This window comes from Felis catus, chromosome B3 (genome assembly GCF_018350175.1).
Source record: "Felis catus isolate Fca126 chromosome B3, F.catus_Fca126_mat1.0, whole genome shotgun sequence".
NCBI lineage: Eukaryota > Metazoa > Chordata > Mammalia > Carnivora > Felidae > Felis > Felis catus.
This window is the reverse complement of record NC_058373.1, coordinates 60,684,546-60,697,587: the sequence shown is the minus strand read 5'-3', so window position 1 is coordinate 60,697,587 and position 13,042 is coordinate 60,684,546. Positions and strand designations below refer to the sequence as shown.

Genomic DNA, 13,042 nt, shown 5'->3' with positions numbered 1-13,042 from the left:
TTCAAGACTGGTGTGTCTGGATGAGAATATTTACTAATGAGGAACCAGCCCATCCCCACCCACCTTTGTTGCAATCTGCTTGTTAGAGCCGCTGTGAATTCTACACATTCTAGATACACAAAGACTTACCCTTCTTGAATGCCAAAAAAAACTACTATATTCGTCAATAATTCTAAAAGACAGTTCTATGTCATAGGACAATATTCACTTATGAAGGATTACTATGAAATAAGCTAACAGGCACCCTCAGCACTCAGCTCCCACGACATTCACAAGTTATGGAATACAGCCGTTCCCATACCTGCCCTTCAGGTTCTCAAGCTCCCTGTGATGCAACATGCTCCGCATGTGTTCGTCCATCTCCTTCAAAATTAAAGAAAGCAGATTAAACTAAGGGGGGGTTGTTTTGGGAAAAGAAATCCCTCTGTTTTTACTCAATCAACAACTAGGGTTCAAGTTCCTTCTCAATTCAATAGTGAAACCAGTTCCTCATAATTCTTCAGCTATGTTTTGGGCATATTTCATTCTTTTTTTTTTTTTTTTTAATTTTTTTTTTCAACGTTTATTTATTTTTGGGACAGAGAGAGACAGAGCATGAACAGGGGAGGGGCAGAGAGAGAGGGAGACACAGAATCACAAACAGGCTCCAGGCTCTGAGCCATCAGCCTAGAGCCTGACGCAGGGCTCGAACTCACGGACCGGACCGCGAGATCGTGACCTGGCTGAAGTCGGACGCTTAACCGACTGCGCCACCCAGGCGCCCCCATATTTCATTCTTAAATAAAAGAACTGTTAAGAAAAAAAAAAACAATTAAATGGCTTTCCAAAAAGGTTAGAAAGTATACTGTCAGGGTGGGGGGGCAAAATATTTAAGATAAACTATGTGGGTTAAATTCTATCCCCAAATAAAGAATTTAACTACAATTATCTAAAAAAGAAAAAAAAAATCTCTGAAATCACTTAACTTCTCAGCTCTTTGGCTACTTTTCTCCAGATTTTCTTTCCCTACTCAACTGATAGTTTCTCAAGAGCAAATTCCAACTGTTACTCAAGTCTTGGCCAGGGCTTGGCATCTGGTTGTCGACATTTGCTGAATGAACAGATGGATATATCAATTCTAGGTAGAAGTTACAGATACAGAACTTCTCCATGGTTGATTATGAAGTCTTTAAAAACTGCTTTGAACACAGCAGCTCAATCATGCTTTCATTTTCACTGCCCAATCTCCTCCACTGATTTGTTTGATTCTGATGAAATGTTTGAAAATTTGCGAGGTTCTCTCCTCCCTCCATCCCATTCTTAGTGGGAAGAAAATAAAATCTGCAGGAAGAGCTTCCACTTAAAAACATATGCACACACACCTCCAAAAACTCAAAAAGCTGTAAATGTCTATCCCTTTGTCACACGCAAGTATACATACGCAGCACGACATAATTAAAGAATGGCTGTTGACATGTATAATAAAAGGACTACTATAATTGTTGACTATTACTATTAACTGTGCCCTGTGTTTAAGTGCCTCAAACATCTCTTCACATGAACTGCACAACACTGCTGAGGGAATATTATTAATTTCAAAAGAATACAAGGATACACAGGAGCTAACTCATTTATTCACCAAATACTTATCACTGCTTATTATATGCCAAGTACAGACTTAGACACTGAAGGGGGGTAAGTGTGAAAATATTCAGTCTTGCCCTCTCAGAGTCAGAGATAATCAAGTGGTCAAACTAGAACTCAGATCCTGACGTTTTTGACAGCAAAGCACTGTAACCATCTAGTGCATTCCGATTTCTTATTATATACAATTCATTTGTCAAAGAGTACAACTCAATAACCTATTCTTACTTTAAGTTATCTACTACAGTGTGACAAACAGGGATGTGATTCAAAATACATCCCTTAAATGACAATTTTATTGAAGATGACCATCATTTCCTTCCTATCTCTACAAATGCTTCACTTGGAGGATGGCTTTACATGTGACGTCCTTCTACCTACAACTGATTGGCCACTAATTACAATGTACACTTACATAGCTGAAAGCTGAGTCAAGTTAGTGACATAATAAACAATGAAAAAAAATCCATGAACAATATACAACACCTACTCAAATCCCTATGCATCCCTTTGTTCAATTTTCCCTTATATGAGATTTACATGTGCCAAATTCCCTTTTCTTGAGCTAAATTTAAGTCCCTCTGCTTCTTGCAATCATTCTGACCAAAACACCATTCACTGAAATAGTCATCCTCTCTGATATAAAAATTAATTCTATATTCTATTTCAGTTATAAAAATGTTATCATTCAAAACTTGTTTTAACATGACTTGATTGTCTAAAACACTTCACAAATCTTTTCCTAAATTTACAGCTGAAATCCTCACCCATCCTGCTCCAAGGAATGAATGCAAATAGTGTGACAACTGAGCTTTCAAAATAACTAGGAAAGATCCAGGGGCACGGGATTAGAGTAATAGCCCCAAACGCATACTTGCTCAGTTATCAAGCTTCTATTTAGTTCTTCTATATTAACAATGTTATATTTTCTAAAGGAGAAGGAGCAAAGAAATTTTTTTTAAAAAGATTTGGCAGTTGAACAAATTTAGAAAACACTGAAAACAACAAATTTATTATTTTTTTTTTTAGTATTTCTTAACTCCAGGGCTTCTCAGCCTTTCATAAATTAACGAGCATCAGAATGCTCAGGGATGCAGTATACAGCTTTTCCCCATACTTAGGACATTTAGGTTCTTTTTCTTCTCCACAGTATATTTGGAGAAATTAGGGTTATGCTAGTTTGGGAGACTAGAGGAAAGCAGTGCTTCAACATAAGTTATTCATAATCTATCTAAAACTATCAGAGTTATTCCTTTCAACTAACCCATTCTGCTAATTTCTTAGACCACATTAACTTTTTTTTTAATATTTATTTATTTTTGAGAAAGAGAGAGAGAGAAAACACATGTGAGGGGAGGGGCAGAGAGAGAGGGAGACAGAATCCTACGCAGGTTCCGTACTGTCAGCACGGAACCCGAGGTGGGGCTTGAACCCACGAAGCTCGATATCATGGCCTGAGCCTAAATCAAAAGTTGGAGGTTCAAATGACTGAGCCACCCAGGCACCACAACACCACATTAATCTTAACACTTAAATCACACATTCCCTCACTTAAAAACCTATGATTGACAGGGCACCTGGATGGCTCAGTCGGTTAGACATCCACCTTAGGCTCAGGTCAGGATCTCATGGTTCGTGAGTTCAAGCCCCACATCGGGCTCTCAACTGTCAGCTCAGAGCCCGCTTCAAATTCTGACCTCCCTCCCCCCATCCCCTGCTCATGCTAGCTCACTCTCTCTCAAAAACAAATATTAAAAAAAAAAAAAAGAAACCTATCATTGGCATTTCCTAAGGCAGGAGTAGGTAATCAATCACAGCTCTTAATTTAACTTCATTATGATCCATGGAAAAATATAAAGAGACAGAAACGTTTTAAACTAGAGTAGAAGAAACGTCCAAAGACTTAAAATGGCAAAATTATGAGATATCACAAGATAGGGCTCCTACACCAGGAAAGTCTGAAACCATACCTGAGTGTCTGCCTATCCTTCTCACATCTTCTCTAGTTCCCATCTCCCTCCAATCTGAAAGGAGCCATAAGGAATTTCTATTTATTACAAATTAGCATAAACCTTGGTCAAAAAAATTTTAAACTAGAAGAATGTTCTTTTACTTTTGTAAAAGATATCAGCCATATTATTAAACATGATTTCAGAATCCCAACTGGGTGCCTGGGTGACTCAGTTGGTTAAGTGTCAGACTCTTGATTTTGGCTCAGGTCACAATCTCGTGGGTTCATGAGTTCAAGCCCCATGTGGGGCTCCATGTACTGGCGGCATGGAGCCTGCTTGGGATTCTCCCCCTCTGTCTCTACCCCTCTCCCATTTGCATTTTCTCTAAGTAAATAAACTTTAAAAAAATATTAATGAACAAATAAATAAACTCCTAACCGATTTTTCCATCACTAACAGAAATCCCAAACAGGAAAAACAAACAAACAAAAAACATTTCTTTACCCGAGCCTACTGGATGGATCATCATCAAACCCCTCAGCCTGGCATTCAACACGGTTTATAACTATCTGCATTTAAATTACAAATTATATTGCAGTCCCACTATTCCCAAAACAAAACTGTTTTAATCGGATAAGCCTTCTGATAGACTCCTAGAACTGTTATACTCCATTCTACCTCTTTACTTTTGTACATGTTGTTATTCCACCTAAAATATCTTTCTCTTTTATTTCTTTAAACCATCTTTCTCCCAAACATCTTTCTAGGTTCACTCAAACTTCTCTGGCTAACTTAGCTCATGATAATCTTCCCAGTTCTCTGAATTTTCAGAGACAATCCAGGACATCTTAAAAGCTTAGAGGGGTGCCTGGGTGGCTCAGTTGGTTAAGTGTCCAACTTCAGCTCCGGTCATAATCTCTCAGTTCTTGAGTTTGAGCCCTATGTCAGGCTCTGTGCTGACAGCTCAGAGCGTGAAGCTTGCTTTGGATTCTGTGTCTGCCTCTCTCTCTACCCCTCCCCTGCTCGTGCTCTGGCCTCTCTCTCTCAGAACTAAATAACATTAAAAAAAATTAAAAAAAAAAAAAAAAAGCTTAGAGAAAAATCTCTCAGCATTCTAGCTAGCAGCACTACTTAAAAACCAAACGAGGGGCGCCTGGGTGGCTCAGTTGGTTAAGCAGCCGACTTCGGCTCAGATCATGATCTCTCGGTCTGTGAGTTCAAGCCCCGCGTCGGGCTCTGTGCTGACAGCTCGGAGCCTGGAGCCTGTTTCAGATTCTGTGTCTCCCTTTCTCTGACCCTCCCCCATTCATGCTCAGTCTCTGTCTCAAAAATAAATAAACGTTAAAAAAATTAAAAAAAAAAAAAAACAACCAAACGACACAGTCAAGAAAAAGCAAAAAGTGAGACAAATTGCAGTCAATTTCCCTAAGGTACAAGTTCTTTTCAGTTCTGAAAGATGTGTTTTTTCTCTGAGCAACACTCCCACCTTGTGGACATCTAGGGTATTGTTAACACCATTTTTGATGTGCTGCACTTTTCACAAGCATGGGCAGAAGCAGAATGCAGGTACAGACAACAAATGCCGTATCCTTAGTTCCTCAGATAATAGTATAACTTCAAATAAATTGAATTTTAAGGCATCTTCTCCGTAACTAGTTACTGACTAAATTAGTAACTATTTATTATTGATTTTTGAGTATCTTCAAATTCTGGGTAGAGATTTAATAATGCAGTTATTGGCTTCATGAGGCAGCAAAAAAGAAACCAGTGGAATGAGACTATGGTTTAGGAAACAAGACACCATTAAAAGCTTTCACCTATCTACAAATTCCATGTGATGTCTCTGGGGGAAAAAAACAAAATCAGTCACAAAAGCCTTGGATTCTCCCTCTTCTATTGATTACCTTTTTTGAGGTGTACACAATGTGGCACAATATGCATTTTCGTTCTCGTACCATAGTGACCAGATCTGAAGCACTCAACGTCACACCTGCAATGAGGAAGTAACAATTAGCAACCTTTTTCTCCCCAGATGTCCTCTTAGATTCACCTCAACGCAAGCTAAAAGTACAAGTCTTGCGTCTACCTCACCTCCACCCTGCTCTTCCCAGTCTTCCCACGCTGGTAAATGAAAATTCGAACTTTGGAAGTCATCCTCGATCCCTCTTTCTCACCCCATATCCACCCTCATCAGCAAATCCTGCCACTCCCATGCTGAAATGCATCCCAAACCCACCCCACCCTCACTACTTAGCAGGTCTGTCATCTCACATGGCACTAGCCTACTGACCTGAGTCTCTAGCTCCACTCGTGTCCTCTCATAGTCTATTCTCAAAACAGGAGCCAAAGATTCTCACAACAGGATTCTTTTAAAATTTAAGTCAGATCACTTAACTACTCTGCGCAAAACCTTCCAACAGATTCCCATCTCACTCACAGGACATCCAGTCCCTCGCCACTGGCCACAATATTTCCTTCTCTCAATCTAACTCCATGCCCCACCACACTGCCCTTCTTGCTAGTCCTGGATCACACCAAGGATTCTCCTACCTTAGAGTTTCTATATGCCCTATTCTCTCTGCCTGGAATATGCTTCCTTAAGATGTCCTTATGGCTCTCATAGCTCATTCTCTCAAGTATCTAAAATGTTGCTTCATCAGGGAGGTGTTATCTGACCTATACAACCCTATATCTTTTGCTCCCCATTCCTTCTTCCTATTGATCTGCTTATTTTATTTTTTTGCTGCAAAAGCTTTATTGTTTTCATTTGGTCCACAGTTTGGGAGAGGGCTCCATGGCAGTTAAAAAGCTGCCTAGAGGCTGCAGGGAGAGGCTCAGGCAGAAGCCTGATACCAAGGGGATGCCAGAGGGCCCCTCAGAGGGCCCCAGAGGCTCTCAGTCATGCTTGAGGGTGAGCCTTTGGAAGAGATACCTGCCCAGCCCAGCCTGGGGACCAGCCAGCTTGCAGAGGTTTGTCAGGTGGTTGCCCATCTTCTTGATGGTTCCACCTGTTCATCAAGTACATGCCTCTCCAAGAAATCACAGAGATGAGGGTCTGCATGGGCAAAACCCAAGGCATGCAGATACAAAAAGGCCTGGTTCAGTTTCTTCTCCAAGACCATAGTGTCTCCCCTAGTGTCCAAGGTTTCACCCCACCCATCTTGGGACAGCTTCTGCATATTGTGTTAAGAGGGTGCAGCCACCCACTGGTTTTTGCATCTTGAGGAGACAGTGGGCACCCCCACACTTCTCCTCAGTTAACTTGTAGAAGTGCCAGAGTCACAACATCATGGTTGATATATAAGCCCAGAGAGAAGTAGGTGTAGGAAACCTGCAGATACAGGTTGACCAGGAGGTTGACAGCAGCCACCACCTCAGGGGAATAATTCTGACAAATCCAGGAGCTCATGTTTGGCAATAAGGAACTAATCTTAAAAACAAAACCAAAAACCACAGTGTTAGCTGGTCTCAGAGGCAAGGGACAGCTTAGAAGATGGATCTGAAGGTCGTGACTGGAAAAGAGGTTGGAGAGTGGTAGAAGGCCGGAAGAAGGGGTATCCCTGGGTCTGATACATCCAAATACTGTTGAAGGAAGAGGCAGATCCATGGAACTACTGGGTATGCTACTTGATTTTGATATTTTTAATAGCACTGTGGTAGGCTGTTTCGGTAGAGGGCCACAGCATTATCTCCCACCCTGTGTGTTCTTTTGCAATTTAATCTTATCACCACCACCCATCGAAGGTGTGGTTCATTTTCCCTTCCCAAGCCACAGGCTGTGGGAAGCCCAAGCCACAAGGAGAGGACAAGGGGAAAAGAACTGAGGCCCAGCTGAGCACCCAATGACCAGCACCATCTGACAGCCATGTTGGGTGAATGAGCCATGTCAGGTAAGCTGCCAATGAGGGTCCCCAAGTAAGACGACTTAAAGAATCATGCAGATGAGCCTTTTCAGCCCTCAGAATGTTAAGAGACAGTAAGATATTTCTTTTAAGCCAGGAAATTTTGGGCTAGCTTGTTAAACAGCAAAAGACATCTGAGGCAAGTATCTCTTACTACCCGAAATAGCATATATTTATTTTTAATTCTTAATTCTATTTCCAGGGACTTTGTATATTTTGTTCACTAGTATAGATCTAGCACCTAAAACCATGTTTGCCATAATGCGGGCATCCCATAAGCATTTGTAGAACTGTTCCAAATGGAACTATCTTTGGTTACCAAATGTGAGATAGAGCTGAGTAAATACTGAGGTTTGGATTAAAACCAGAAGGTTTATTTTGCAATTCTCTAGCGCTAGCATATTTTTCTCTTATGTCCCTTCAAAGATGCCTTACATGAGAATTTAATTTCACTTCCCAAGCATCACTGTTTTTCCTTCCACACATGAAACACCAGACTCTAACAGACATATCTGCTTCCTTGCCTGGATTCACTCCTGAGGGACCTTAAAATTGTGAAGTAATGAAGTTATAAACTACCCTAATTTAATCTGTAACTCCTAGACAACATGGCGGAAGGACCAGTAAGGAAGAGACCTACAGTTTTCTACTTCTGGTCACTCAGCAATTTCCTTGCTATTGCAACCCACTTCATACGATTCCTGAATGTCTGAAATAATTTCATTCAATAAGGGGCGCTTGGGTAGCTCAGTTGGTTGAGCATCTGACTCGTGATTTCAGCTTAGGCCATGATCGCAGGGTCATGGGATGGAGTCCCACACTGGGCTTCACATTGAGGGTGGAGCCTGTTTAAGATTCCTTCCCTATTCCCCCACCCCTGCCCTCTGCCCCTCTCCCCAGCTAGTGCACTCTCTCTAAACTAACTTTTTTAAAAAAACACACCAAAACAAGATTATAAGGTAAAATTTTGGCCATTTGAGAAAGCTGAATGTCAACTACCTAATACAACAAAGAAAAAGACCTTTATGAATAAGTACAATATTATTCGTGCTTCTAATACTGCTACTACCTCTTAGATCTCAAAATTAACATAAATCACTCTGGTACTCAGTGTCAATGCATCATTATTCTTTTAATTCTCTTATATCTTAATGTTTACTTCAACTTTAATTACTATTTACATACAGTATTTTGTTTCATTCAACAAGCATTTATTGAGCACCAAGCACTGTTCTAAGAGTTGGGGAAACAATCATAAAGAAGGTATGTCCAGAATTTTTTTTTAAGATTTTAAGTAATCTCTACACCCAACGTGGGGCTTGAGCTCACAACTTTGACATCGAGAGTCATACGCTCAACTGAGCCAGCCCAGCTCTATCCTGTACAGAAATGTTTTTAATATTGCTTCAAGTTATTAATCATCAAAGCAAAACAGGAACAAAAAACTTAGAAGCAACAGAGTTGATGAAAAAGTTTGACTTTCTGGCACAAGCAACAACAGCTGGCACAAGCAACAACAGCTATTGTGGTGTTTTTATATATTTAGTCAAGTAAGAACTAAGCACTAACTAGCCAATTAACTCCTAGTAAATGGATACAGAAATAAAGTCATATAATAAAATATTCCTGTGCAACCACTCTGGAAAACAGTATGCAGGTTCCTCAAAAAATTAAAAATAGAACTACCCTATGGCCCACCAATTGCACTACTAGGTATTTCTCTAAAGGATACAAAAATGCTGATTCGAAGGGGCACATGCACCGCAATGTTTATAGCAGCATTATCAACAATGGCCAAATTATGGAAAGAGCCCAAATGTCCACTGACTGATGAATGGATAAAGAAGACGTGGTGTGTGTGTATGTGTCTGTGTGTGTGTGTGTGTGTGTATGTATATACATACATATATATATACATACATACATATATATATAACGGAACACTACTTGGCAATGAAATAGAATGAAATCCTGGCCATTTGCAACAACGTGGATGGAGCTAGAGGGTATTACACTAAGCGAAATAAGTCAGTTGGAGAAAGATATGATATGATCTCACTCATACGTGGAATTCGAGAAAAACATGAACATAGGGGAAGGGAAGGAAAAAGAAGATAAAAACAGACAGGGAGGCAAACCATAAGAGACTCTTTACAGAGAACAAACTGAGGGTTGCTGGAGGGGAGGTGGGTGGGAGGATGGGCTAAATGGGTGATGGGCATTAAGGAGGGCACTTGTTGGGATGAGCACTGGGTGTCATATGTAAGAGACAAAGTATTAAATTCTACTCCTGAAACCAATACTACACTGTATGTTAACTGTGTATGTTACCAATACTACACTGTATGTTAATTTGGATTTAAATAAATAAAGATAAAATAAAATATTCTCTATCAACCTGTTAACCAGACTCCCTCTTATTATTTATTTTTCCTTTCACAAGCTCCATGTTTCGACTCTGCATGAATTAAGTAAATTCATTTTAACGTCTGTAAAAAAATTAAAAAGTATAACTGCTAACAAAGCATTTAATCAACAAGGAAGACCTAGTATTTAAGTACTGAATTGACAGGATTCCAGCCAAAGACAAAGGAACTTTAATTTCCATATCTTTAATCTGGGTTAATATATGATTTCCATTAAGCTCTCTGAAATACTCAAATTAGCTCACAGCTTCCTAGATGGGAACCACTGCTCTCTTTCAAGGTCTTAAGGATTAGAAGTCAAGGAAATAGAAACCGCCCAACTCTGCAATCTCAAAGTGCTTGAGAGGTTACATTACACAAGTCAAGTAAGTATATAAAAACAATTCAACTACTGCCATTCTCACTTTAACCCCCTTGAGTTTTCCTCCCATATCACTTCAAAATACCCACTATGAAATTTTTCCAATTTTCCCCAAACTGTGAGAAATATCTGTGATATTTCTTAGTCATAACAGCCTTAAAAGTCCCATAATAAATACCTTTTCTCAACATTCTAATTGCTATTCTGTCAATACAATTACCATGCCTGTGGACAAAAACCATATTACTGTTTCTTTTCCTTCAGATTCCTGTTATTTAGTCATACAGGAGTCCTAACAGATTTCTATTCTTCATTTTTGCTATCTATTCTTCAATGTGATGAACCCGTAAGACCTTACAGGTCTATCTATCCTCCCTTCAACCAACTGCTCCACCCATTAAAGATTCCTGCCTTGGCTCCTGCACCCCAGTATATAAAGAAGTCCTAAACCCAAGCAGTACAACAGAATCACCCACATCGCTTATTAATAAAAAGAAGTACAGTTGTGTAGGCAGAGTAGAATTATTACACTGGAATTTCCAGAGACTCCATTTTGTGCCTCATTATGCTCATTATCCCCACCCTTATACAAGGGTAGTCACTCAAAAGTGATTTAAATAGGTCAGAAAGACACATTTCCCAGTAACCGCTATCTCACAACTCTGTAGTCCATCTCAAACATCAATGTTACAATATTTCTCCAAATATTTATTATGTAACTCAAGGCTGAAACACTGTTTGGTGTCAAAGAACTTTATTTGCAACACTGTCACATTATCTCATTTTACTGTTTAAACAACCTGCAATGACGAGAAAGAACGAAATATGGCCCTTTGTAGCAACGTGGATGGAACTGGAGAGTGTGATGCTAAGTGAAATAAGCCATACAGAGAAAGACAGATACCATATGGTTTCACTCTTATGTGGATCCTGAGAAACTTAACAGAAACCCATGGGGGAGGGGAAGGAAAAAAAAAAAAAGAGGTTAGAGTGGGAGAGAGCCCAAGCATAAGAGACTCTTAAAAACTGAGAACAAACTGAGGGTTGATGGGGGGTGGGAGGGAGGGGTGGGTGGGTGATGGGTATTGAGGAGGGCACCTTTTGGGATGAGCACTGGATGTTGTATGGAAACCAATTTGACAATAAATTTCATATATTGAAAAAAAAATAAAAATAAACAACCTGCAATGTAAGTAAGTACAGGCTGTTTGATGGTAGGTTATGTCTGGTCTCCCTCACCTTCCCATGAGGATGGGATCTGTTTATAAACCTCCTAAGATTCATTGCAATAAACTCAGTAGTTCTTAAGATATTTGAACTCTGACCTAATTAAAGCCAACGCAGACTTCACAGGACAATAATACACTGTGAAACAGTGAAGAAAAAAAAAAGCTTAGGGGTGCCTGGCTGGCTTAGTCGAAGGAGCATGTGACTCTTGATCTTGGGGTTATGAATTCTAGCCCCAGGTTGGGTGTACTTAAATAAATAAAAACTTAAAAAAGAAAGAAAAAGCTTGATTTTGGTTTGTTGAGGTGGGGAGAGTGGTACTCAGATTAGAATCCCTTTTCTGAATTCCAAAGGTAACTAACTGTGTGCCTCCATCTCAACCCTGAACAAAAAAGTAATGGATTTCTGATGAGCAAAACAGGGTAACAGACAGTGCTCAGTGACAGAGCAAGTTTTTCCTACTACCCCTAGGTTGCCCAGAAGGTTACAGAGCAAAGATATGACGGGCACTTCTGGGAGGCACCCTGGGAGGGTCCTCACTTTGCTCAGTGGGCCTCCCTAGAAAGTTCCAAGGCTCCTACCTAAGGAAGAAGTGAGCTGGTAATAAAGGTCAGAAAGTATTTTTTATCACATCAACCTATAACCAGAACTTTCAAAGGCTTATTGTAGGTAGCTGTCATATTTGCTAGTTCTAAGTCTTGGCTGGCTCCTGATTCCCAAGGCAAATGATTGGTGGCTTCCTGCATCCAGTATCTTTGAGCATAAGCTTATAAGCATTTTACTCGCTAGCATTCCTTCTTTTTATATTATCTGCCCTACCACAACACTTAGCAAGAGTACATGTACTAACCACTCTTTATTAGTAAGCATAGGGCTAACACAAAGACCGGAAGTTAAGTCTGTGACTCAGAAAAAGGCATTAAAAGTTGTGCCCCTCTCAAGTGAAGCTTGCCCAGGCAAGGAAACAAGGAAAGGAACAAGAAACCACCAGGCAAGGAAAATGGAAAGGGTGGACTACAGATCCCTTAACTCAGAACTACCATCAGGTTCCAATTCTTTACTCAATTCTGGAACCTGGCAAGTATTATATCTTAGAATGAAAAGTAACCGAAAAAGAAACTGGGGTAACACCAACCTTAACGAGGCAATATAAAATACTAGCAAATGTTATCATCATACAACAGAGTAGATCATAAACCCAAGGATAGGTTATGTGACCATTGTTTTAAAAGTATAACTGGGTAGCTTGTTGTATTTATTTAGCAATTTAAAAAATTTTTATTCCTGTATTCAATCTATCTTTTATAGATATTAAAATTTAAAATTCTGTGACATGAAATTTTAAATTCTGTGGCATGAATTACAATCCCTGCAAGCTAATGAGTGGCTCTAGCTAACTTGCCCAACATTCTCCTCAAAAAGCTTCATTGTTCTCCATGCATCTTCTTGCTAACAATATGTTCAATAATCTTCATCCACTTTATACAAGTATGATTATAATAACAATCATCTTCACTATTCTTTTTGTAGAAATTTTTAAGTTCATGGTTA

At 39.7% G+C, this 13,042-nt stretch overlaps 1 protein-coding gene and 1 pseudogene across 7 annotated transcripts in view; both read right to left on the bottom strand.

The window, feature by feature from the left end:
* The window catches only part of ZNF106 (zinc finger protein 106), a 67,763-nt gene that overhangs the window by 38,646 nt on the left and 16,075 nt on the right, over positions 1-13,042 (bottom strand). For 5 of the 7 annotated variants that reach the window (XM_011283053.3, XM_045059479.1, XM_011283054.3 and 2 more), the window contains exons 2-3: positions 5,480-5,565; positions 302-363 (exon numbers count right to left, since the gene is read on the bottom strand). In XM_011283053.3, the coding sequence (XP_011281355.2) occupies positions 302-363; positions 5,480-5,533 (116 nt within the window). In that variant the 5' untranslated portion in view covers positions 5,534-5,565. Of the gene's footprint in view, positions 1-301; positions 364-3,593; positions 3,648-5,479; positions 5,566-13,042 lie in introns of those variants that run through there. The other 2 variants (XM_019832619.3, XM_045059481.1) reach the window with 1 other exon arrangement.
* On the bottom strand, positions 5,572-8,325 carry LOC109500699 (annotated as a pseudogene).